Raw genomic sequence first — 26,962 nt, 5'->3', positions numbered from 1 at the left:
CACACACACACACACACACACACACACAAGCACACACATTCACCCACACAAACACACGGCTCAAGAGGAATTCTTCACCCACACATACAGCACTCTCAAAGCTTGACAGTCCCATGTACACAAACGTTATTAGTTAATAATCTAGTAGATGTGTATATGAATCCACAGTGTGTGATTTTGTGTGTTGGCATGCAAGCGCACACACACCAGACGAAGCACACACACACACACACACACACACACACACACACACGCTGCTACATGATAATATAATCAAGTCAGAGTGCAGCCGCTGCCGACTGCAAAATGCCCACTTCCAGATGTCCTGACGGAGAGAGACGCCACGCTTTTCCACTGGGAATTGGTCAAGGTCCTGGGGCTGCAGCATGTGTGTGTGAGTGTGTGTGTGTGTGTGTGTGTGTGTGTACCTCAAATCACACAAATACACACAGAGCAGACGTAGACATAACCATGCAAACAGACACCCTGACACGGCATGAGCAAAACTGGGCCCAGCTGGAGAATGATTCAAAGGATGAGGGAGGAAGAAGGGGAGGACACGGAGGGGAAGACGGAGAGGACAAATTGCTTTTGCCTGCATCTGAAGACGTGATGTGCGAACGAGCTGTTAAAAGAAAACAAAAGCGGAGTCATGCCTGCCAGTTCCCACGACTCCCACCCACCCCTCCATCCCTCCTTCCTCCTGTGCGTCCATCCATCATTCGCTTTCTCCCTCCTCCTTACAGTAAGTGACCCAACACCTCGAGCCTCCTGGGATGAGTTAACAGTGCGGATGAGTCGGCAGGGGAGGAAGGAGGGAAGGTGCCGGCTTATGCTGCGTTTCGCAGCGTGCGCTCCAACTTCAAACTAACTAGTCAGTGCGGCTGGCTGTCTGTCAACTGCAATGCAAACTGCTTGCGTTAATCCCGTGAGATTTGGACAGGACAGGTGGTTCAGCAAAGCCCACGTGCCCTGATTCAAGAAAACCTGAAGCCCTCACGCGGCATTATTCGATGATTACGCTCTAATGTTTCATTTTGTTGGGCAATGTAATGTTTGCAATTTTTGTATTCCTTCGGACGGCAGCAGACAATCATTACTCGGTCTGTGGATGGATTTGTGTTCTGTTTTTGTTCAGTGGTGATAATGGACGTTGTATGAGCCAACATTAAATATAAATTTGCTTCCTTGTTTTCGATCCTCGGGTCAAAATACAAAAATGTGTTTCTTCTGTGAATCTGTTTTTTGCTTTTTTATAAAAAAAAACATTTTCAACTAATTTTCGTAGCTTTTTTATTATGTTTTAATAACATGCTCCTACTTTTACAATTAAATGTAAAATTGGAAATGTGGACACTCGAGCTTGGAAGTTGTACCCGCAGGTGTGTTAGGTACTGGGAGTTTACCATGCTGCCTTCCTAATTCAAAACATTTCCAATCCGCCGCTGCATCGTGAATGTCACGTTGTGGTTTAATCTGGCTCACCGCCCCGCCACTCGGTCTCAGCTGACAGGAACACACGCAAATTACATTTACATTTTATTTACTGAGAGAACGATTTTCGCTTAAAGTGTGTCTGACAGTTGAATGGAAAATGGCTATCAGTGAACTGGCAGTCCGGTTGGATTTAAATCTGTTTGGAGTGAATCAGAAAACTGTTCACCCTTTTCTGCTCTCTATTACTTGCGCTTGTTGTTCTGCCAGTGCTAATCCCTCCAAGCTGCTATATTGCAAGGTGTGTCAAATCTGACTTTACTGAAATCAATCATCACATTTGGGTCCGTTCAGACAGCAATAATTCAACCCTTTTTGACTGTGTTGATGGATCTGAGGACGTCTTCTTCATCTCCTGAATACAAAAGAAGTAGCTCGCTGACGTGTCGCGTTTTAAGTACGTGAATTTGTGGTGATTTAAGTGCAAGTGTGACATGGTCAGAGTCCTTAAACTGCCCCATCACTCCCTCTATGTGTTATGAAATGGCTGCAACTGGAAAATAGGCCTTTTTGAATTTTTTTTTTTTGCTTCTCAAAATAAAAGCATGCAGTCATCAAGACGCCAGGGGCCGAAGCGAGTCGAGAAGAGAACGTTGTTGATAAAGCTTTATTAACCAGTTTGCCAAAGCATTTATCTCTAAATCTTACTTTGAAAACTCCTGCAGTAACATTTGAACATTTGAACTGCGACAGCAGAGGCTGAGATACCCTGGTGTTTAATGCAGGTCCAAAAACCTTGGCTCCGTCACCCATAATGCAAGTTAATGGCAAGTTATTCTAAGTCCATGCCTCCAGTTTGTACCAGTTTGGTTTTCTGTTATTACTGAGTATAAATCTGTACTCCCCAACCCTGATGGCATCATTTTCTTAGAATTAACAAAGTTCCTCCAGAGCCACAGAAGACATTCTACAACTGTTTCATATGCTGAATGGGAATAGCCATGACTGTTTACTGACCTTTATGTGTAAAGTTGGTGGGGTTCCCTTTTAAAATGCGGTCGTTTTGTATTTTTTAGTCATGCCATAGAAGTCATTGTCTTTTTTTTTATACATTTTAATCATCAAATTGTTGGGAGATCCATTCATTATATGGTACTGTCATAGTGTTTGGGGCCAGGGTCATGGGGAACAGAAGTTCTACATTGTTTTTGCAATTATGGTGAAGAACATAATGTTTCTATATGACTTGACCCAGTGGGGGTACACTCAGAACGGGAGTGGGCTGAACATTGAATGAGGGTGGGTGGGTGGTGTGTGTGTGTGTGTGTGTGTGTGTGTGTGTGTGTGTGTGTGTTCCCCGGCTTAACCAGTGTTATTTAACGGAGTAGGCTCAACATTTCGCAGAGTGCTCTCCAAATACCTTCAGCACTGCCAAATAGGAAGCTCACATTGTGACAAAGAAGCTAAGCTATGCCAACAGCCACCCCTTCCAAAGGCTAATGATGGAAAGATTCTCCCTCTCTCCATCACCCCCCTCTTTCTCAGAGGTTAAGAGTAGACGAATAATCACTCATTTGCAGGGCAAAAAGCGAGGGAGCCGAGTGTGCTGCATAAACATTTTTCCGGATGTAATTTTCTCTGCCGGTCTTTTGGCTTTTCCCAGTAGGACGGAGCCCAACGCCCAGGAGGAAATCGTTTAGGCTCCATAAGTGCCAAATTGTATCCTGGTTTTCCAGAGTTTTCCTGCCTGTTCTGGCTCAGGGCTTTTCCTGTGGTGGGATTGTGTCATGTGTTATGCGTGCGCGGGTATGGGTGTAAGTGGGTTACGAATGGTCGCTTTGCCAACTTAAAAGGCAGTCGGCTGAGGATGACAATACCTGCGTCGGCGTAGCGAGCACAGTCAAGGAAATAGAGACAGAAAAACAAAGAGCGTGGAGAAATGGACACACGAGAAAATGAAAGAGTAAATAAAAAAAATAAAAAAAAGAGAGAAAGAAGATAAGCGTGACACTTAAGTGAGAAGTTCCCACTTCCTCCGGCGCCTGCGTATTCACTGAGCTGTGTCTGCACACATGACAAAAAAAGCCTGAGAATCTGTGTTCTTGTTGGCTTGTGTGTCATCGGTGTGTGTGTGTGTGTGTGTGTGTGTGTGCGCGCACGCATGTGTTCGTGGGTCTACCATGTGTTCCTGATTTGCAGAGAAAGACTTGAACTGCTTGCTGCTTCATTAGGTCATATTTGTTTATCAGACATTGTACAAAGCAGCTGCTGTTCTACAAAAAAAAAAAAAAAAAAAATGCTTCACTTAGTGTGCGTTAATAAAAGGATTAAAAAAAAAAAAAAGAAGAAAAGATTTCGATTACACGGCAAACATGAACACAAAATGGTTAATGTCGGAAGATGGGGATCTTAGTGTTTTGTCGTTTTTTCTGTGGCCTCATTTTGCAATTTCCCCCTATGCAATTACAGCTCAGCACAGAAGTCAGCGTAGGCACCAAAGGACGTAGTTGGTTGGGATACGCTTCGTTTTAGCCGCGCATCACGTGTAGCAGCGCAAACACCTCTCAGAAACCATGTATGACATGTGCACCAGTTGTTTTTTTTTTTGTTTTTTTTTTATTATGCAGCTCTGGTCCGGGCACTGTTCTAGACAAGAACACACAGGAACTAAATTGCTGAGAGCGATTTTAGTTCTTGTTTGTTTTCAATGGCTGCAGTTTAAAAGGTGCTATGTGAGGCATAACACATTAATATGTCACTGACAAATGAATTGTGTGCTGCCTAATTTCGGTAAACAAATGCGGTGTGGTTGAGGAGATTGGCAGGCTCTATCTCGTGCCAGTGGTATAGTTAGTGCCAGTGTTTCACTAAATTAAGTCCACATTTCCCATAAAGCCTGCTGCTTCCTGCGGTGAAGAGGATGTTGATTCTTCGGTCAAAGGTTTCCTCTTTAAGAGTTTAAATATGTTGGAAATGATTTTGCCATCAGCTTTTGATAACTGTGGCTGTTTGGGCTTTTTTTTTTTTTTTTGTCAAGTTTGACCTGGGAAACAATGGTGAGCCTGCAGTGGGAACGATGTGCACGATGCCGGCAGTACAAGCTGCTAGTTGGAGGCCGAGTAGACACGTAAAAACGATCCAACTTTTTGGATGTAGTTGCAAAAGTCTCCCCCCCTCCTTTCTACAATGATATAAAGACAATGTATGCAGAATGACTAAAGATTACAATGAAGGAAATGTACAAATAATCAAATAATCACTAGAATGCACAGTATGAATATGAATTTCAGGTATACGAGACAAATTTTCATCATAATCATAAGGGGGCCCATCTGTAGTGAAATGTACTGCATTACATTTTCAGACTACGTTTTGATTTCTCCTGATTAAAAACAGTTACAACCACAGGGATAGTTTAGAGGAGAATCAAAACAACACATCCAGGAGAACTCGCTGGTAATGTAATGATGACTTATGGTAAGTGTTAGGGCACCTGACTGCTATAGAAGGCGCATGTGTCATCTCTGCTGGAGGAGTACATCTGTTACAAGTGTCTGCAAACACTCGCATGCATCCCGGAGGGCCCGGCATTTTACTGCAGTAAATGTGATGGACCACATTAAACTGCATCACACCTAGCGTGGCGCTCAACTTACTGGATTGTGATTGAGGTTTAAGAGCTTGGAAGGTTAAATATTTTAGGAAGCTCGATAAGCACGCAGGATGAATCCTTTACTCTGGCGAGGCCTGGCTTTTGCCACAGATAGAAGGATGCGTTCCTGCACAGCGCTACGTTTTGACAGGCCGCTGAACTCAAAAGAGAGCTGAGCTGACACCAGCCACAACATTAGGACTGGAGAAAAATGAATTAGGCCTAAGGGGAACAAATATTTTTTACACCGACTGGAATTGTTTTTGTTGCAAAAGGTTAGGAAAGCAATGGGCCCCAATGTTTTGTTAGCATGGATCCACGAGAGGAAATAAACAACATGTTATCTCAACCCTGTCTCCTAGAAAGAGAGGTTGGTATCCAACTGATGTGCATAAATACATTTGCTTTGCAGGGAACACAATGCCACCCTTCATATATTAAAAATGAAAAACGGCGTCACAAGGAAGTGTTTGCAGATATCAATAAAGTTCTTTGACGTAGCTCCAGTCTGCGATGTCAAATTCCTTTTCACGAAGACTCTGGTGCAGAATAAGGACGTCACACTTCCTCGATTGGGGAAAAAACAGAACAAACACACGTTGCTAATGAGTGTAATACAGGCAGCAATTAGGCTGCCCCCTCTGAACATATCTGGCATAGGAAATTAGTAGGATATAAACATAGTTTTGTCGGGGGGGGGGGGGGGGGGGGGGTTAGGGTTGGTTATCAACGTGGCATTTGGGGTTTAGTTTGTGAAATGGTCAGACAGGGCCTGCTGGCATATAATGGGTCTGAGAGGTTTGATGTATGCCTACTTGAGCATGAAAACTAAAGATTCCATGTTCGGTTTTATTTTCAAGCAACAATACAGTACAAAATGAAAGATGTCAAGCGAGAGAGTGCTGCACTACAAACAGAATGCAGAGCAGAGGACAACAAAAAAGAACACACACACACACACACACTCACTCACTCACTCAAACACACACACTTACACAGCCCCATACACATAAATGCACACACTTGAGTTCAACCCACTGGTTGAGGAATTTCTCTGAGCCCTAAGGAGGAGGAGACGGGGACAGACAGAACACAATTAGCAGCAGCTTGTCACAACTTTGGACCTCTAAGTGTGTGTCTACAGTTTGTGTGTATGTGGGAGAGTGTGTGTACGTGTGTGCACAGAGTGTGACACTTGCCCTCCCGCACAGCTCATTTATTGGATTAGTGCAAGGCTGACCAGTGGGGATGTGGCTGGCCGGCGCCAGGGCCCGCTCTAAGGCTCCACAGCCTAGTTAGCCGTAATGCTAAGCTAACCTCCCACTCCCTGAGCCTCGGGGGGGAAGCGCCACTGCCAGAGGGGGGGAGAGGGTGCTTGGGGGGGGGGACTAATTATAAGGGAAAGCCCCAATTACAAGAAGAGGAAGACAGCGATGGGTGGGTGGAAGGGGGGGGGGGGGGGGGTGTACTGGAGGGAAGGATGGAAATGCTACGGTGGAAGCCAGGCGTGGAAATGCCACGACTAGCTGCCAGTGACAACATCCCCATCAAACACACACACACACACACACGTAGACATACACACACCAGACAGCGTACCTTCTGAGGTGCCGCCTGTCTCCCTTTCTCCTCTCTAATTGTATTAAGTGTGTTTGTTAGCCTAGTGGCTGACAGCATGCACACACACACACACACACACACACACACACACACACACACACACACACACACACACACACAAACAACTGAAGGCTTTAAATGCAGGCTGTAAGTGTCAGTGTGTCTCCACTCCCCCAGGTATGAATAGTGAGATGATAATTCAGTGCACTACACAAACAAAAACATGCATATAGGCGCAAACACACACACACACATACATACACACATACACAGACACAGACACATGTGCACATACCCAACCGGATGACCTCATACTGTATGGCTGACCAGCTCTCCCATACACCACTTTCATTAGAAACACATGTTCGGTGTGTGCATGTGTGTTTAGTGTGCAGCGGGCTCTCTCAGTACGTGTTATGCTTCTGAATACATTTCCGGCCTTGACCGAATACTGCTCTTGTATTCTAACTCAATCTTAGGCACTGTATATATACACACACACACATACTCACACACATAAACACACACAAATCAGGTCCCCAGCTTGCCTTTCAGAAACGTTATCCTCACTCATCAGGGTGCTGGCGGGTAAAGTCATGCTGCAGTTCAGTTTGCCCTGCAGTCCGGTGAAGTGAGATCGAGGTCTGAATTCACTTTCACAAAGGGACAACTCAAGACCTGTCAAGGAAACTAGACCAAATACCTCAATGTAATGCTACACTAAGTATGTCGACATACACACACGCACGCAGGGAGCGGAAATCAAGACACACTTATTTTCGAATTTACATGCATAACATAAGAATCTTTCACAGCTTATGAATGTAATTTTTTGACGTATTGATAATATTTTGACGCATTGCCTGTGCAACTCTACCCGTTGAGATGCACCTTTTTGAGCTCAATTTGAACCTCTTTCAGAGGTTTATCACCCTTCCTGCTTCTTAAATAGCCTCACACCTACACGATGCGCATATAATTACAGCCCTTCAAACAAAGCCCTGGTTTACACACAATTATTTGCAAGAGAAAACCAAAGCAGTGAGTGAAACTAGCACCCAAATTGCCCAGTGTACCCACAGCAGCTTACCAAGATCCCAGGAACAGCGATGGGCCGTGAGGTGATTGAAGCGCAGTGGCCAAAGTTGGAGGTAACATGACGCCCACTGGCCAAAATGACAGTTTCCCCCGTGCACAATCATTACAAACACAGCTGTAAAACGTGTCACAAACACACCATCACAATTTCCACCCAATTTTTACCTTTTAAGTGGAATAAGACTTTAGTGTGAAAAACATTTTTTTTTTAGTATTTTTATGCTGTGAATTCTGTGAAAATGCAAAAGGTTTGTCTGCTTCCCTTAATTTTACACTTATCAGCCGCTCAAAACCATATTTAGGCCACTGGACACAAACTCTGCATCGAAACCAAGGATACCACAACTACATTATCAATCAAGCTGACGGGGGCAGATCTAATCTTTAATAAGAGGCCAGCACTGGTGCCAGAAATTGGTTCAAAGCATCAAGCTTCATGTCTAGACTCTGCAGGCTGTGTTACTGAGACACTGATCTCTGACTGGGGAAGGGAAAGCTAATGAAAAGAAAAGAGGAAAAAGAGACAGAGAGGGAGGGACGGAGAGAGCGGTTCACATCTGGAGTCTTTCCCCTTGTCATCAGATAGATGGAAACAACAGCTTCCTGTGCTGCCGATAACGGCAAAACGGGGAGACTTGCAGGGGATGGAGATGGGAGAACAAGTCGGAGAGAGGGAGTGAACCAGGAGCAGAGGACGGCTGACGACAAAAGAAAGCTTTCAAAAAAAATAAAAAAAATAAAATAAAATATGGCAGTGGACAGCTAAAGCATATAAAAGTTGCAGCACAGACAAAATGGCAAACAGCCAGTATCAAATGTACTGAGCTACCTGCTCAGTCTGGCCACTCTGCAAATCCCTCAGACACCCCCCCCCCCCCACCCCCCCCCTGTCTAAACATGCACGACAAACTAGAGAAACAGCAAGAAAAGGGCAAAGGGAAGCAGCTCTGTCTAAGAAAGCTGTCACTTTGCCTCTGCCATGATCCTCAGCAAAAAGATGCAAGGCTCTGCAGCCACAACATGCTAACGTGAGCTAGTGCTGCCACTACTGCTACGCGTCAGCGAGCCCAAGCCCGAGTCGAAATGTGTGCGTTTGTGTCTGCGGGCGCGAGAGAGAGAGAGAGACAAAAGGTGTGCGCTTCCTGTCTCAGCCCCTCAATCTCTTCTCCTTCATAACTTCTTTCTGTGCAGATGATGATTGTTTTGCTGATGCACCCTCCCTTCATGGCCTCCTTCCCGTCTTTGCTATGCTTTTTTTTCTGTCTCCTCTTTAAAAACCAAAAAGAAAAAAGAAAAAAAAAAAAAAAAACGGAGTCAGAAAACACATCTGCAATATATTTGGAGAGAAAGTGCATTAAGAGAAATAGGGGCAAACAACCAAAATACCCTGCTCCAATGGAAGCCTGTAGTTGTGGTAAATGTTTTTTACCTGGAGGAAGTTCAATTACTGGCAAAATAACCCAGTGGCAGTTTATTTTAAAAACAAGACTACAGTACAAGTATAATATACTTCATCATTTAAAGGAAAATAAAAACGCATGGCGTTTAGGGTGGTAACATGAAAATGTAAATATGACAAGAGGCCAGAATGCAGTGTGTCATCATGTAAGTTTTATCATTTTACACATTTAAAAAATCAAGAATGTGATGTGACTCGGATATATCAAAGACAACAACACAACACAGTGATAATTACATAATGACATCATTTTGCTCAATATCGAAATAGCAACAAAGATGTCTTTGGCTTTTATTTATTTAAAAAAAGCTCTTAACTGTTACTAAAAAGGAGTGCTCCAGCAATTTAGTATTTTCTAATTATCTATAATTTTGTTCACTTGAGAGACACATTAAAAAAAAAAAAAAAAAAAGGATCTCTTTTAGACCTCAGTATGGGTCCAGCTACAAAAACTGCCGCAGGCTTTCTATTAGAAATGTGTAGCCCCAATCAAGATTACTCAATTTTCACTTGAGCTCCTCCAGAACCAAAAAAAGAGACATACACCTGACTTCACAGGCCGAGTAGAGACCCCCAGTAATTTGACGTAAAAATGACACACGCTTAAATGTATTTCATATTTATTATATATATTTATTTTCAAATTAGACTTCCCTCCCCAGCATTTGCTGTCTTCCTAAAACTAAGGGTAAATAAAAATACTCTAATACTTCGAGTGAAAAACTTCCAGCAAAACATTCAAACCATCTGCACGAAAGAAGAAACTGTTTTCGGACAGTTTACTTGTCAAAAGGTAAGAAAAAATAATAAAGTCACTTCTTTCTCATCACCTCTAGCAGTATCTAGATATTTGTCAGAGATTTCTGCCTCCACCCCAATAAAGTGGAGGTGAAAGAATATTTGTCTGTGGTATTTCTCAGGTATAAAACACTTTCAGTCAAAACTGCTCGCACAATGTAGAGTAACAGAGACACTTTCTCTAAAAGACATGATGCTGTTGATCTTCTAAATGGCATTTTTCCATGCTGCAAGCTGCTCAAGCACACTTCCATTCACCGCCACAGTATTAGAAACCCCCTTTCATTTGTGTGAACTGACCCTTTAACAAGGAAGAAGAAGAAGAAGAAGAAGAAGAAGAAAGAAATGCTAACTAAGTTCATAGTGATGAGAGTAAAGGAAACTTGTCACTGCCACTTTTGATACACACCCACAATCAAACACAGACACTCTCTCTCTTTCTCGCGCACACACACACACACACACACACACACACACACACACACACACACACACACACACACACTCACACAGGGAGAGACAGACAGGAAGTTGGGGAGGAATTCCCAAGCGGACATTTCTCACGTTCCTGCGGTGATTGGAAACACACTCCAGTAAAATGGCGGCAGGGACATAATTTCCAGGTGAGGAGAGAAAGGCTGTAACCTCTTCCCCCTCTCCCTCCATCTCCCCCCACCCCCGGCACAAACAATATCCTCCTTGATATTATCCTTCTTCACACACCTGTTGTCACCTGGAGGGGGGTTGGTCTTTAGCTGGCCAGCATCAACACACAATGGCTGCTTCTGTGGCTTGGCGGGAGCAGGTGAACAGATAGTATCTATATAAATGTGCGCTCCCACACACACACACACACACTTTACTACACGCATGCATGCACACACAGACGATGAGAGAGACACACACACACACACACACACACACACAGACACACACACACACACACACACACACACACAGACACCTGCTGAGGAAATGAGCCTGCAGTAGGCCTCCACCTGGTCAGCCCCGAGGTGACACAGAGGAAAACAAAAGGAAGGAAAGAGGCAATGAAGATAAAGAAAGGAGTTGTTGTTTTTTTTTTTGAAAGCCAACAGTGAGTTTTTGTTTTCCAGCTGAAGAAACTGACATTAAATACTTTTTTTCTGGCAAAAAAACCCCAAAAACAAAACGAAAGAAAAAACAAAAGAAATGTTGAACGTCTCCCTCCAAAACCTTTTCCGAAACAGCATTTGAACCACTGACGTCCAAAGTTCCCGGGCGTGCCGACGGTGGAGCGCTTCTGTTGTTTTGTTTCATCACTGTGAACCAAAAATCTAAAACAAGAGGCCACACAGGACAGCTGCTGGCTGCATTACCTGATGCCGTGGCACACTAGTCTCTGACCTCGCTTCAGGTTCTCACCTTTTTACAATAAGCCAAGGAAGGGGACTTTAATAATGACCTCAAACAAATCTTTGTGATTTCTGTACTGTGAGTTCTTGTTACTTATCGGCCAACATATATATATATATGCCAGTGATACTATTGGCCCATCATAGCCAAGGAGCTAAAATCGCCCACACTCGTGTTATTATTCGAGCTCTAATGATAAACTAGGACATTAATAAAACGGGCACGTGGCTGGATTACTCGATGAGCTGGACGACCATGCAGCTAACTGGACATTTGTGCAACGTTAGCGTGCTGGTTAACTTAGCAGCTAATTACCAGTCGTGGCAAATAGATAGGTCTGATTAGCACACCAGCTAGCGCATTTACCAGAAGCTAGTATTAGCTGCGTCTTAGCTAGCTTGTCTTCCTACAAAAAGCTGTATGAAGAGATTCATCATTTCACAGTCACACTTGGAGAGAGAGTGTGTGTGTGTGTGTGTGTGTGTGTGTGTGTGTGTGTGATGTAGAGATAGTCTGAACATCTGTGACATGACTCAGATGCTGAGGGAGTCAGATGCATATGCTGTTGAGTGCATTCTCTTCTTCCATCCTCTATTCATTTTTTACCACACTTGCCAGCTAGGCTCAGCCGCTTCCCTTAATTATCTGTGCATGAGAGTGTGTGTGTGTGTGTGTGTGTGTGTGTGTGTGTGTGTGTGACTGCATCAGATGTGATGTGATGCATTAGGCGTTTCTGATGCTTAGGTGTAAAAAATCCCATTAGAGTGAGCGGGACGGCAGATCGATAACTTACGGGATGTAGAGCGACGCTGGGTGTGTGTGTGTGTGTGTGTGTGTGTGCGTGTGTGTGTGCGCGTGTGCGTGTGGGTGGGTGTGTGAGTGTGGAAGTGCTTTAACACCTCTCAGAGGTGGATTAGTACGCGACAGCATGGAGACACTGTCAGAGAGGGTTAGTGTCAGAGAGAGGGGGGAGAGGAAAGTGTAGAGGGAGAGAGTTGGAAAGTAGGAAAGAGTATGAGGTTCAAATGGGAAGAAGAAAAGCAAGGAGGACGAAAAGAGGGGAGGATGTGTCACTCGTGATGACAATGTGTTGTCCTTGGTGATTTTGGCTGGAGGGAGAAATGAAAAAAAAAAAAAAAGAAAAAAAGAATAAAACAGGGTGATGGAACTGCTTCAATGTTAAAAACTAAAGAGATGTAGAGTATATTTTTGAAAGGGACAAAGATGCAGGCCCTGGAGTCAAATGTACTGCATTGCCTCACTAACTTAAACATCACACACACACACACACACACACACACACACACACACGCACAGGTGTTTTCAGTTATGGCTGATTAGAGCTGACGGTGGGCAGAGCTATGCTAGGAATCACACGAGGTCACAAAACCTCCATTACCTAAAAAGAATGATAGAGGCGTAATTATCACGCAAGAGTGGGGGTGCATGCCCACATAGTCCTGAGAAGTGGTCTAAACAGGTAAATTAAGTGAAAACACCTGTCTCTGTGTGTGTGTGTGTGTGTGTGCTTAAAGTAATCTACTTTAATGTGGTGCTTTTATGATGTCAAGGTAATATCTTTTTAAATGAATGCTGCCAGTAAAGGAGATTTGACAGTTTTAGGGTTCTGACGGAGAGGAAAGAAGGTGCTTAAGTAAAAGCAGAGGGCAGCGAGTTAGCTGTCGGGTAAGAATGTCATTTTGAAGAGATGGACACAGAGGAGCACAGAGCACGATTTAGATGCCCACTTGTGTCTTATTTCAGCTCTGACAGTGCTCCTTAGTGTGAAAGATTGAAAACATAAAACCCTAACGCCTGATGGCAGGGTCACCCATTGGTGACGCAACGCTGCAAAACACAGTCTGATGCCAAATGGGGCTGCAAGTAACACTTATTTTGCATCACCGTATGTTTTTGCAGTTAATTGATTAATTGCTTGGTTTATAATAGTTTTCTTAGTCTTGTTTTGTTAGACCAACAGCTCAAAATCCAATGATATCCAATGCACAATGATATAAAACAAAGGAAAGCAGCACGCAGTGGAGGTTTGACACTCCGTACGCTTGCCTGTGAGTCACAGTGCAACTACACACAGAAACGGGCATTTTTTTTTGCACTAGAGTTAATTAATTGGGAGTGTATAATTAGACGCTGTCTCCATTTATTTCCCATGATTAGTAACACGCTACAAAGTTCTGTCGGCACGGCATATCATCCCAAAAATGTACAGTTACTTATCGGCTCCATCCTAGGAACTATTGGACCCATACTGAATATTAAAATAACAGATACATTATCGGAAATTGTTTTGGCATCATTCCTTCTAGTTTAAAGTGTCATCGGCCTGCATATATGTGTGTAATAGCTGTCCGGGCTTGTTCGAAATCTTGCTCAGATGAGTCCATAAAGACGAGGCCGGTGTGTGTGAGGTCGGTGTACGCCTGTTTCACCACAGCCCCCTTCGCATCTTGGAAGTCGTGGCAGGCCCAGCAGACGGAGGGGTGGCTGGCCAGGCAGGGCGCCTGCCACAGATTAAGGTCATGGGAATGAAAGGGTGGCACCAACAGCAACCACCCCCCCCACACACACACACACACACACACACACACACACACACACACTGGGACTCACCCCTGCTGTAACATGCAAGTGTGTGTACGTGTGTGAGTGTTTTCACACTGGAGATGATGAAACATCAACATGATCCTCTGTCTCAGCAGCTGGTAGACACACACACACACACGTGCGCGCACACACACACACACACACACACACACAGCAAATAACACATTCATAACCATCACGTTTTCCTCTCAGTCGCAATTAAAAACACGGAAATCTATATTCCTCTACAATATTAGAAATGCTACACAATTATGAAATCGCTGGGAAACAGAATGACACGATTGCACACACCAACACAGCCTCTCTCACTTTCACACACACACACACACACACACACTCCAGTGGGTAGGCGGTAGGGTGAACGCGTGGCAGATGCCCGACACATTGGTGTTCGTTCAGTCACTATAAAGAGCAGCTGCTCAGTCTTCACTGCCCTCTGGCACTGCACACACACACACACACACACACACACACACACACACAGTCACATGGATGCACAGACACACATGCACTTGCTGTATAACACTAATGCTTGAAGGCATTCCATCTCTCACAGATTACAAGCGCACCAACACGAAAACACACACACACACAGAGAGAGAGAGAGAGAGAGAGAGAGAGAGAGAGAGAGTGAGAGAGAGAGATAACAGCAGCACAAAAACCTGATCAGCCCTCACCCATATCAATCCATGTCACTCCCTGATCTCTCTCAGTCACGCACACACTCGCCATAAATCCCTACATGTGGCTAAACCATTCCCGCCCTGTAGTCCCCAAAGCCTCACACACACACACACACACGCAAGCTAACACACTTCCTGAAGTCTTAAAAGTGAGCGAATGATAAATCTCAGAGATGTTACAGAGGAGATACAAGGAGTGTAGACGGAAAATGGAAAAAAAAAGGTGTAAAGGAAAGAAGAGAGAAAAAAAAAAAAAAAGCATTGAAGACGATTCACAATTATTGACAAGTCAGCTTCCTGTGTGGAGTAACATCCGGTGGGAAACAAAATTGGATGTTACTGGGTTAAAGGCAGGTTCTTGGAACTTGTGATGACCATTCCCCACCCGCTATTTTCATTACTGACTAATCATCCAATGCTCCTCAATGCTTTTATGTAAAACTGAGGGCTTTTGGACCATTAGGTAATCAGAAACTTTGCATTTTAAGCAACACTTAAAGGATCAGGTCGGTGTTTTTGCATGTTTTAGCCCCGTTCCTTCAAATCGTACATCATTTACATGACTGTCAAACTTGGCAAAGATAAGGTAAGCATTCTGCATGATTTGGCAATTAAAAAGCTGCATTGGGATCCACGCTGCTCATTTGATTCAAAGAACTGTAACATGTCAGGTGGAACGAAACACAACTCCCTTCGCACCTTGTTCGAGGAAACTACCGCGAACACCTCAGGCGTGTTGCATGACCCTCAGGTAAATGGTACTGCGACTCCTGGCCATTGACTCCCTTTCCAAACAAATAGTTAGAAACCTCCTTTTGTGTGTGTGTAGTGAAGTGTTCACTACAATTCAATGCATTTCCTGATATTCCAGAGGAATCCTGTTTTTTTTTTTTTTGTTTTTTTTTTGGCTATAAGAGATACAAAAGACACTTGATCTCCTGATAGTGAGTCCTTGTTCCTCTCTGACTTCCTTAAAGAGAATATATCTCTGTCTGGAATACACTTCTCAAACCACCGGGAGATATTCCAAGAATTCCAAGGAGCAGCAGGTAAACCGTATTTAAATGTGTAACTCGTGTTACTCCTCCTTCATTTGCTTCCGTTTCTTTCAGATTTTCCATGCAGATAACTTTTCTCCCTCCGTCTCTCCCTGATAACAGATCAGTGGTTCCCATTGCCTGATTGCCGGTGATGACAAAAAACAAAAAGGAGCGGCGATGGCTGTACAGATCTGCTGTTGTGTCCTGTCACCAACCAGTGGGTCACCAAACGCACCCCGAGGCGATGGCCACGATGGGTGGGTGGGGGGGGGGGGGGGGGCAGAGTGGCAGCAAGGTGACAAAGGTGCCTATTGATAAAAAATAAAATCAGGAGAGGAAGAATGGAGGGGTGGGGAGAGGGGGGGGTCACGGGAAATGAGGGTATTTGTCTTTAAGGAAGAGATCGGGTGGCCAGGCATCTTTCTGGCCTGCGCGATCACTGTTGTCAATGTGGCACACTATAGCACAAAAATACAAGGGTCCTTTATGAGGCTGGGAGGTAATTGTGGGGTATAGGTTACTGGGGTATGTGTGTATTAGAAAAAGAAAGAGACAGAATACCACAGCACAGGTGCATAGTCTTTTAAACGGCTGCTCAAGTATGAAGGGGAGGAGAGAAGAGGGAGGGAAAGATGGCAGGCAAAGTGTGTGTGTGTGTGTGTGTGTGTGTGTGTTGGGGGGCTCCTAACCCCCTATCCTCGTCTTTTTACTCAGTCATTCATAGCCCTCTCTTTCATTCTCCCCCCGGCTTCTGTGAGAACAATAATGCAGGGGAAAGCCCCTTCTCGCCTCAGGGTGGTGCTGATGGTAGTAAAGAGGTGGTGGGTCACCGGGACAAGGGGGCACTGTGTTGGTGATGCTAACAGGTGCACGCATAGATACACACACATTCACATAAAAGAATGGCTGAAACCCTCTGGTGTTTGTGCATGATGTAGTTCGCCGGCTACTAAACATGTATGCTTGTGTTTTCAAGGCAGCCATTGTTTTTCAGTCATTTAGCTATGGTTGAAGAGACTTCTGCTTCTACTACTTAAATCAGGCGACCTATCCAAATCATGTTCCAGTTCATTCTTTTATCTTCTTTTTCGTTTTGTGTGCGACAGTGCAGTAAAAAAACACTAAACACAAACCATGAAGTCAGCAGCGGTGCTAATGATTTGTGGTAAATGTGATAAAAATGTGCAAAGACACTGACTGGACAAAAAAAGAAAAAAAAAGAAAGAAAATATTTTATAAGCATCTTTCATCTGTTATTCATTCATTCGCTAACTACTATTTATTCCAAATTCTAGACTAGAGTTTTACACTTATCTGAGCCTTATCCTGCTTCTGAGTGAAACGGTCAAAAAACCTAATTTTCCTACACTACTGAGGACATCTTGAGGAGATCTGAATTGGGGAAACCAAAAGTTGTGTTCATTATAGATAAATCCATTGATTATTTTGCAATGAATCAATTAATAGTTAAAACATTTAGCGTATAAAATAGTGAAAAATGCCCATCCACTTTACAATGATTTTTTTATGATCTTTTCTTGATGGATCACTTCATCAACATTCCCTTTCTTTACATTTTGATTGACTTTCTGTCGATTTAATCACCTGATTGTTTCAGCCCCTACAAAAGTAAAGACATGCGAACGCACAGACAAGAACGCTAAGGCTGTCAAGAGAAAATGTCAGTATGTGAGGGGAATATCAGTGAAATCATACGACACTGACAGTCACAACGGGACCCCCGACTGGATGAGGAGACCACTACTCCTCCATACTGCAGACAGGTGGGGTATCAAAGGAAGAATCTGAATAACTGTGTGTAGAAAAATAACAAATGCAGATGCTGCCAGACGGGGCGCCAGGGCTCACTGAATGGTTTGGTGCAAATGATCAAAATCATATGCTTTGGACTCTCGACCCAACTGAACACCTAAGGGAGAATTTTTTCATCTCCCCCAGCAGAGTTCCACACACTCAGCAAATCTATGACAAGGAGCACTGAAATAGTTTGGGAGGTTCGTGGTACACGCACACACACACACACACAGATTTAGACACATCCTCACACACCGAGTCCGCGAAGGTAACTGAGCTGTGATAATGTGGGATGGATGTGGCTAATGGCTGATAGCTGCTGATCCCACACTGATTAACTCAGTGTTTTACGGGATGCCGCTAATGGACTGACACACACAAGACTGAAGACACAAGGGCGGACATACAGTGCACACACATGCATGTCCGTACACACGCAGGCCGACCGGAGACAGATACACACCTCACGGTTCAACTGAGCAGGCCAACACTGAGTTTTTTTTTTTGGACTGAAATCATTCCTAAAACTGCCATTTACTGGTTTCCTGAGAATCAAAAGAATTCAGAAACCTACATTGGCCTTACGTGTCAGCCAGTTCATCCCCAACGCACACACACACACACACATAAACTGGTGCCAAAGTCCAGTAGCTCTCTAAAGTGTCTTCAGCGTGTTGTGATAAGCCAGCTCCCTCTCGTCCTGCCTGCTTTGCTCTGCTCTGCCGCCAGCAAACACACTATCACTGATTCACCACCACAGATAAATCACACACACACACACACACACGCATACAGATGGAGACAAACACTGAGGCAGAGACGTGGCGACAAAAGACAGGGACGTACTTGCACACACACACACACACACACACGCGCACTGAAGATGTGACAACAACAAAAACAACAAAATGGCTGATGCTACAGAAGGGGGGGTTTGTTGTTAGTTCCTGTTTTGGTGCAGGGTGGCTTTCTTTGCAGAGTCAAAACACACCTACAGTAGTGTGGAGGGGGACTGGGAGATTTATCAGTGCGCACACAAACACACACACACACACACACACACACGCAGGTAAGATTAAATACTCTTTCTTTCAGTCTTGTGGTGTTATCTCTTTTTAAGGTCTGTCTCCTTTTCTTTCTTTCTTGATATGACCTGCTGGGCCACAAAATGCCACTGTGTAGTCTAGCTGGGATTGAAGCCGCCTCGACACACACACACACACACACACACACACACACACACACACACACCGGCCCACAGCAAGGCTTGGGGTGCAGATAGGGGGAAATCGATAACAGCTAAACATTGATCCTGTATATTGCGGCTGGTGGAAAGTGAGACAGTAGCATTGGTGTTGGGCTCCTCTGTCCCCTCCATAGAGACAGATATGCTGAGTCAAGAAACCATGACTGGAAGCACTGTACAACATACAGTGTGTGTGTGTGCGCGTGTGTGTGTGTGTGTGTGTGTGTGTCCCATGCAGATGGCGTCCCATCACCTCGGGGAAGGCAGAGATAAGCAGAGTGTATGGGCTGAGATAAGATGCGAGCAGACACTGGGGAGACTGACTGACTGTAAGTGAGTCACTGTAGGAAAAACTGCAGCTTTATGGCCTCACTAGGCCCAAGGACTCTGAAGGAAACACTTTTATTCTAATAGAACTGGCTGGAAAGCATGAGTTGGCCACAGGCTTTATGTCTCAAATGTATCACAGCATTTGAAAACAGCGTTTCCCATGCGGCAGATTCACATGGAATCTGTCACGTGGTTCTCGGGTATCACCCATGTGAAACGTGACACATCACATGTGATTATTTTACGTTAATTCACCATGTTCAGTTTTATAAAAGGTAAAAAAAATAAAAAATCACACACAAGATATCGCATGTGAAACAGCGTCACATTTAGGCACATTTGGTAGGTGCGGTATGCATGGTATTTTGCATGCGCTCTTTTGTAAAGACTAAAATGTACAATCAGACTGGATGACAAAACGTGTGATACAGTATGTACAATGTATGTCAGTTTTCACCTGAAATATTATGGATATGACGCAATTTGATTACAATATTGTAAAATGAGTCAAAGTGTCAAACCAAGGCTGGACACTATGGCAGAAATCAGTATATTAAGCATATTCTTCCAACAACAATATGCCCTAACATGTATGATATCTTATATGTATAAGCGATTACATTGACATGAAACAAATTGCATGTTTAATGCAATGAACAGCTTTCAAGTGCATTACATCTGACATGGCGTGATTCCACTTGAAGTTGACATACGCTAATATTGAATTCTCACTCAGCTCTATGCGTAACTACCTATATATGATACACTAGGGGAAGAATTAAACATTTGATTTACTGACGTAAGAGTGAATACATTCGAAGGCACTAGATATTGCCACATTTGTCTCCGGTGGCTTCAAGCCCAAAAATGTTGCTGTTGTCAACCTTCCAAAATCTACCATCAGTTAAATCTGAAGGGCTACAACACGCTCAAAGACGTGTCAACCTCAATTCGACGACTTGAAAGTGTCAGTTATCAGCTTTCCCTGTGTTCTCGTTAGCACGCGTTCGTTTGTCCGTGCCTTCAATCGGCCTTCATACTCGTATTAGTAAGTTCTGCCACACACGGGCGTGTTCTTCAGAGGGTGAGACAAGAGTGATGTGTGTGTGTGATAAGTGGCGGCGCCATGGCAGTAGCAGGACACAACACTGAACCCCTCCCTATGCGCACACACACACACACACACACACACACACACACACACACACACACGCGCACGCTGATAAGCATCACCTCCATCCCTCGGCCTGGCTCTGTCCTACTGTCTCTCTGCTCTGAAGCAGTTAGTGAAGAAACTGAAAACACAGAGGACGCTGGCTGGAGGCAGAAGAAACTAACAGAAACTATTCTGGGCAGACAGAATGATGTGGATAGAAGCCGAGGAGAAAGAAAGTGAAGGTCAGAGGACTAGACACGCACAGGGGGGTGCTGGAGTTGAACAGTTTAAGGTTGGGGCAAACAGGTAAAGTTACCACGGTTCAACCAACAAGACGACTGGAGCCTGGTGTTTTCGTAAGAAGCTGGCGAGATCTGCTACTTTCATGATTTAGACGTAAAAAAAATATTAACAATAGCATAATTAAAAAACTGTAAAAAGGAAACTAAGAAAGTGTTAAAACCCCCACTAAGCCACAAATACACCACAGGGGTGTAAAAAAGGATAGCAATAATATTTTTCACTTTACATGCTACCAGGTATGGTTAAAATGACATGAATTACAAAATAAAGTCATGAAAACCAGTGTTTCCATATGGAGTCTGGAGTGTGCCATAAATTATTAAACTATTACCAATAAGTGAATAGAAGCAATTGCCAGCAAATGTATAAATCTTTCTGCATTGGGGTATTTTTAATAACTTCATTTATTTATTTACTGATTACTAATTAACTATTAAAAAGTGACACCACGACTTCTGACACAGAAATTAGAATATGAGAAAAGAAAACTCTCCCACATGGGGAAAAGAAAAAGAACAAACACTTACTGTATTTGAACAAAATTTGGAGCAAATGTTTTAAATCAATTCTGCAAATAAATATGTAGTCAGTCAAGCTGTGTTAATTAGCTCTCATTTCGGGAGAGGATGGATGATTGCTTGAACTGGTCCGTGTTCAGTTTGGTAAAAAAAAAAAAAAAAAAAAATGTGGTAAACAAATAATGGCCAAACCATATCTATGTTCATCAAGCAGCTCTCGATGGAATGTGTTTAAAAAAAAAAAAAAAAAAAAAGCACAGAAAGCTGTCGGAAGTATTTGTGACACACCTTTTTGCGGCACAAGCTGCAAAATATTTTGCAGACACCTGAGTGAAAAAGCCCAGGGCGGCTATCTGTACACGACACAGCAGATAATGCCACAGACGCCACAGTCGCTCCTCTATCGCTTTTATATCTCAGAACAAAAGGCAACAGGATGCGACGTCACGCAATAAGTGACGACTTCCTCGCCGGCACCGGCAGCAAATACCCGGCATAATCCACACAGACACATTCACAAGACCCATTTAACAGCTTATACTTTGAGAGTAAAAGACATATTTTAAAGGGGAAATCCTCTCATCCGCGCGTGATTGGATTAGCCTAACATCGTAACCAGATTAAAGACAACATGTAGAGGGGACATCAAAAAATCACTTGAAACCAAATCAATCTTGTCCAATGTGCTGGCGGCAGACGTTACCGGCCTATTCAGGCAATCACAGTGGATTTCGTTTTTTTTTGGGTTTTTTTTTACAGAATAAGGGCACAGCGCGGGACCAGCGCTCACAACTCTGCATCGCGGGACGTAGCAAAGCTGCTGAATGGCTAGTCATAATCCACTTAAATGAGATTGTGTTAGACAACTGCAAAGGAATATAAGTATATAATCATCTACATTATATTTATTATTCATTTTGGTTTCCTACAAACATGCTTCCTAAATATATATATATATATATATATATATATATATATATATATATATATAAAAAGGTAGAATGCTGCTGCTCTTTAGCTTTGGAACTGCTACGACATTTTCTATTGAGGTCATGTTAATGTCCCGTCTTTCACACTGCGTGTTTGTGTCATCTTGAGGCCCACGGTCACTCAGCGAAGTGTATTCTCAAGCAGATAGATTGGAGTCTGCTACGAGCCGGCTATCGCTTAACATAGTGCACTTCAAAATGAAAGGACCGCATGTAGCGTCCACAGACGTCATCGTATGAGTGACTTAGGCATCCTTGTGTTTTCGTCGCGCAACGCTAAGATGGTAGGATGTGTGAGAAGTATTTCTTTAAAAAAAACGCACAGCATGATTGGTTCTGGACTTTGCCTCCTTTTCCTGCAGTGACTAAGTTCTTCCGATCACAGAGGTTGTGCCACACGAAGCAGGTGAGATGGTACAAACTGTAGGGTCCAATAAAAAGACTTATTGTCAACTTAGCCGAAATTGTCACGGACATTTTTGAGACAATTTTGTTTTCCATTTCATTATAGCCTCGTGAAACACTATTGAAACCCTGAGACTTCAATATTAGTTAACGCGGTTGATAGAGGAAAAACTGGCAAACACTGCTGCTTATATCTGTATGCCTTATTTCTGGTATTGGAATGTCTTTTTCATTTCACTAATTTGAACTTTTTGAGATAAGTCTGTTGCCACTGTTCATGTCATCGATGGGACACGCCGGAATAAAATACAACACAATTTAACTGACAACTTCAGACAAGGGGAGACTTCAGTAAAGTAGATGTAGAATGAACAAGATCTGATATGAAACAGGCAGGAGAACCATGAAATAGAAGGGGGAAAAAAAAGTTGCATCACAGAGCAGAAGAGGAGGGATTCAAATACAGTAGAGCAAACCAATGATGTTTCCTACCTGATCCCGAGTCCATGATGTTGGACTGTCCTCTGCGATCAGGCACCAGCCGCGACGAGCCGGGCATGCTGACCGGCTCTGAACGTACCGGCTGGATCCTGCACACATGCAATATACGGTGTGTGTATTATTACACATGACACGCAAAAAGAACACACATGCAATGATATCTAAGGGCCTCAAGTGCCAGTTTGACTGTATCTGGTCCCAGGAACCCACGGGGGGGGGGTACGTGTCAAAGTACCTGAGGCTGTGCAGGTCCAGGTCGTCCGTGTCAAAGTCCAACAGGGGCTGCTGGACATCAGTGGGGCCCTGGGATTGAAGGACTGAGGACGAGGAGGAGATGACTGTGGTCTGGCCTGAAGGGTGAATGGTCTTAAACTGAAACTGGGGGCCCATCCACAGGCGCCTGTGGGGCCCTGTATGGGTCACAATCTCCACCTGAGAAACACAAAGGTTAGTGAGGAGAGAGAACCCCCTCGGTTTCCAAACATAACGGGCCGAGATCTTTGAGAAACTCCCTTACTATGATATGGGTGCATCTGCGCAACTTGGTTTCGCCCACATCCATGAAATTTACGAACACCCTCTTCTAAAGTTATTTAAAATAAGCATTTTAGCTGCAATTTCTGCTGTTTAAATACATTTACAACATTTGCCCGCAAATGTAAACGTAATCGTGGTACCATCAACAGAGTCATGTCTGGACAAAATAATTGTCAAGATATTCCAGTCTGGGCCAAAATGGTGTACTGACCAAACCACTAACAGATGGACATTGCTACCCACAGCATGCTAGCGGTGTGGCCAACCCCCCCCCCCAAAAAAACATATGTAGCTCTTTAAATACACCTGAACTCCTCCACTAATCCATCAGCAGTTAGTCAGCTTTTCTGACGAGTTGCCATTAGTGGATTTGACATGGTGGTACGGAGTCAATCTATGTGCCGATACTCACACACACCCCCCATGCCAGCACTCAGATGAACTCAGTTATATGACAGCCAACTAAAAGCTTGCTGTACTCTTGCACAGCTGAAAGTCTTGAGGATGATGTCAGAACTAGTCAAGATCTTGTGCGCGTTGGGAGCACCGGCGGCATGACGGGGGAGCCTTTCCCGGGGGGGGGGTTAATAGAAGCGTGACACTAGCGACGGCGCAGTAGCGAGGCTGAGGTGAGGCCTACTGGGAGAATAAGACGGTGCTGGCATGGCAGGCAGTCCATGGGCACCAGAGCTGAGTGGCACTAATGCTGGCTGAAAGTAGGGTAGGAGAGGGCTACGGAGCGGGTGACTAATAAACATCGGACTACCACTGCCTCCTCCGTTCTCCGTCTCGTCTTTGCCTTGAATTGAACCGTCTTCGGCCTTGGACTCCCACTTTTTCACTGCTCTCCCACGCTAACTTTGAACGCGTTTTCAACTCCCCGCAGCACTTAACTAGCCTCCTGGCGTCTCGCTGTTCACATTTCATTATCTTTACTTGCACACGCCTTCGTCTCTCAGCTCCGTCTCGCTCCACTCTGGCTGCCAGGTGCCAACATCTCAGGCAAGAGCGAGAGCTTACGTTTTCTGAAATCGCCTGTGTGTCTGTTTATACACACACACACGTGCATGTACACATTTAGATATATAGGTGGTCCGTCACAGCTGCGGAAATTAGGCCACAGAAGGAGGGAGGAGGATTGTCACTTTGTGTGTGTGTGTGTGTGTGTGTGTGCGTGTGTGCGTGGGTGCGTGTGTGCGTGGGTGCATGTGTATGTGCTTTGCCAGTTAACACCATCAATGTCACGCCGAGCCGCAGAGCCGAACAGCTGCCAGTGTGCTCTCTTTGCAAAAGGATGGAAGGTCCAGATGTTACAGTCCAGTGTCAACCCCCAACCCCCCTCCCCTTCCCATCACATAGCCGATGACATGTTGCTCAGGTTTGCCCTCGCAGCCTATTCCCTCTCTAGACCGGGCACCGTGCTTGATCAAGTCGACCGACGGCCAAAAAACACCTGTTTGTTGCCTCACAAACATCCAACTGACTGCTCAACGCCAAGGTAGAAGTATACCTGCAGTTGGCCACATTAAATAACAACGTCCTCCATCAGAGAGGTACTGTGAGTATAAAGGCCTCATTAATACCTGCTGTAAAAGGCACACCTTCAGGCGCGGTGAAAAGGCTGCCCTCACAGCCTCTTCCTGGTTAGTGGGGGTGCCAACACGCCCTTTCGTACGGTCTCTTCTCGAAGGCATTTACGACGTAGCACTTGGTTGTACACGCAAAAAGTGAAGTTCAAACCCTATCATAGTTTGTCGGTTTCAGATGTCGTTAGACAATCTGAAAAGAACTTACGCATTATGTTTTTAGGCTGTTGCGGTATGTATTCATACATGTCAAACAGGCCGTCCTGAGACACGTCATAATCGGTTACATGAGATCTTGGCTTCTCAATCAGAGACATATTAAACAACTAATTTACAAAAGACATTATTGTTTTTCCCCCCAGAAAAATATTATCACTATTTGATTTCTTCTTGTTTTATTTAATTTGATTTATTTGACATATCAACAAAAACATATACATAACAGGCACTACAACAAATACATATTCTCTGAAAAATGTTGAGGATAACACAATAAGTTATTTAGTTCCTTCCACTGAGGTCCTCTTTCCAGGAAGACAAAGATTACAGATAGGTACCCTGTGCCATAACATAGCTTGACAAATATTTCCAGATTCATGTAGCCTGTATTTTAAGTACCTCTGTGTACCCAACTGACTTTGCCTGCTCTCCTTCAAATTCGCCACGATTTATTATTATTATTATTATTCATCTCTTTTTTTTTTTATCACCTTGTGTTTTGTCTTGTCATTTTTTTTTTTATATATCTTAAGTATGCAGTCTCCAGCCACTGACGGATGCATCGCTACCACCGCTCTGACAGGAAGTCGCCAAAAATCCGAGTTAGTGCAATGGATAGTTTTGCTCCTGGCAAACTATCATGGCAGATATGAACCAGGGCCTCTGAAAGCTAAGTGGGGTGCATTTTAACCGATCAATTATGCATGCAGCGGAATTATTGATGGTGAAAATGTAGTGGGTTACCTGCCGACACCAGAGATGAGTGCATTGAGGGTTAACCAAGCTGAAAAGACCAGGGGGTGTGTGTACTGGGTTTTTCTAACATCTAGCACAATTTCGGATGACAGTTGTGATTAAGAAGGAAGCAGGTAATCCTATCTGACTGAGCAGGAAGAGTAAATGTGTATGAAACTAATTAGGATCCAATAACTATGGATTATTATGATGACTGTTACTATTACTGATATTCCTTGCGCTGACAGATCAGGTATCCTCCCTTTAGGAGTGGTAATTCTCGATTCTATATATATATATATATATATATATATAAAAAAAAACACTTCTCACTTGGGATGGGAGGGTTAGGGTTGACAGCATGCATCCTCCCAAACTCTCAAAGTTAGAATTTGGAGGCATTGTCAACATCCATATGAGATAATGCCTTAAACCTGCAGTGAACACAACTTGGCCATTTGGCTGCAGTGGAACAAGCCAAAAACACAAAATTGGATGTATTATCACTTCGTAACGTCGTTATGGCTAATGTGTTTGCAAACAGTTGCCCGTCTACGCATCCAACAGACGCAGAGCAAGAAAAGCATTCATCTGGAGTCTGACAAGTCGGATATTCACTCTTCTTTTTCTTTCTGTTTCGCTCTCCACCAAGCCCTGAGGGAAACCTTTGGCTTTTTAAGCCGCTAAATACTCCACTTTGTTGACCAGCTTGTCTCTAACTTTGTCTGTCTGCTGTTTCGGTGTTGGGGAGGCAGTGAAGTAGTGGGTTTATCAGACATCGCTTGCTGAAAACAGCTTCCTTCTGCAGCTGGAAACAA

General features: G+C 44.0%; 1 protein-coding gene across 4 annotated transcripts in view; it reads right to left on the bottom strand.

Annotated features, from left to right (window-relative positions):
• The window catches only part of bcas3 (BCAS3 microtubule associated cell migration factor), a 303,021-nt gene that overhangs the window by 169,316 nt on the left and 106,743 nt on the right, over window positions 1-26,962 (bottom strand). For all 4 annotated transcript variants that reach the window (XM_070905817.1, XM_070905815.1, XM_070905818.1 and 1 more), the window contains 2 exons: window positions 23,303-23,499; window positions 23,059-23,156 (listed from right to left, as the gene is read on the bottom strand). In XM_070905817.1, coding sequence (XP_070761918.1) covers window positions 23,059-23,156; window positions 23,303-23,499 — 295 coding nt within the window. The remainder of the gene's footprint in view (window positions 1-23,058; window positions 23,157-23,302; window positions 23,500-26,962) is intronic.

The sequence above is a fragment of the Enoplosus armatus genome, chromosome 5, assembly GCF_043641665.1.
Source record: "Enoplosus armatus isolate fEnoArm2 chromosome 5, fEnoArm2.hap1, whole genome shotgun sequence".
NCBI classification, from domain to species: Eukaryota; Metazoa; Chordata; class Actinopteri; order Centrarchiformes; family Enoplosidae; genus Enoplosus; species Enoplosus armatus.
Note: the sequence above shows the minus strand (reverse complement) of the source record. Positions and strands in the feature narration are given on the sequence as shown.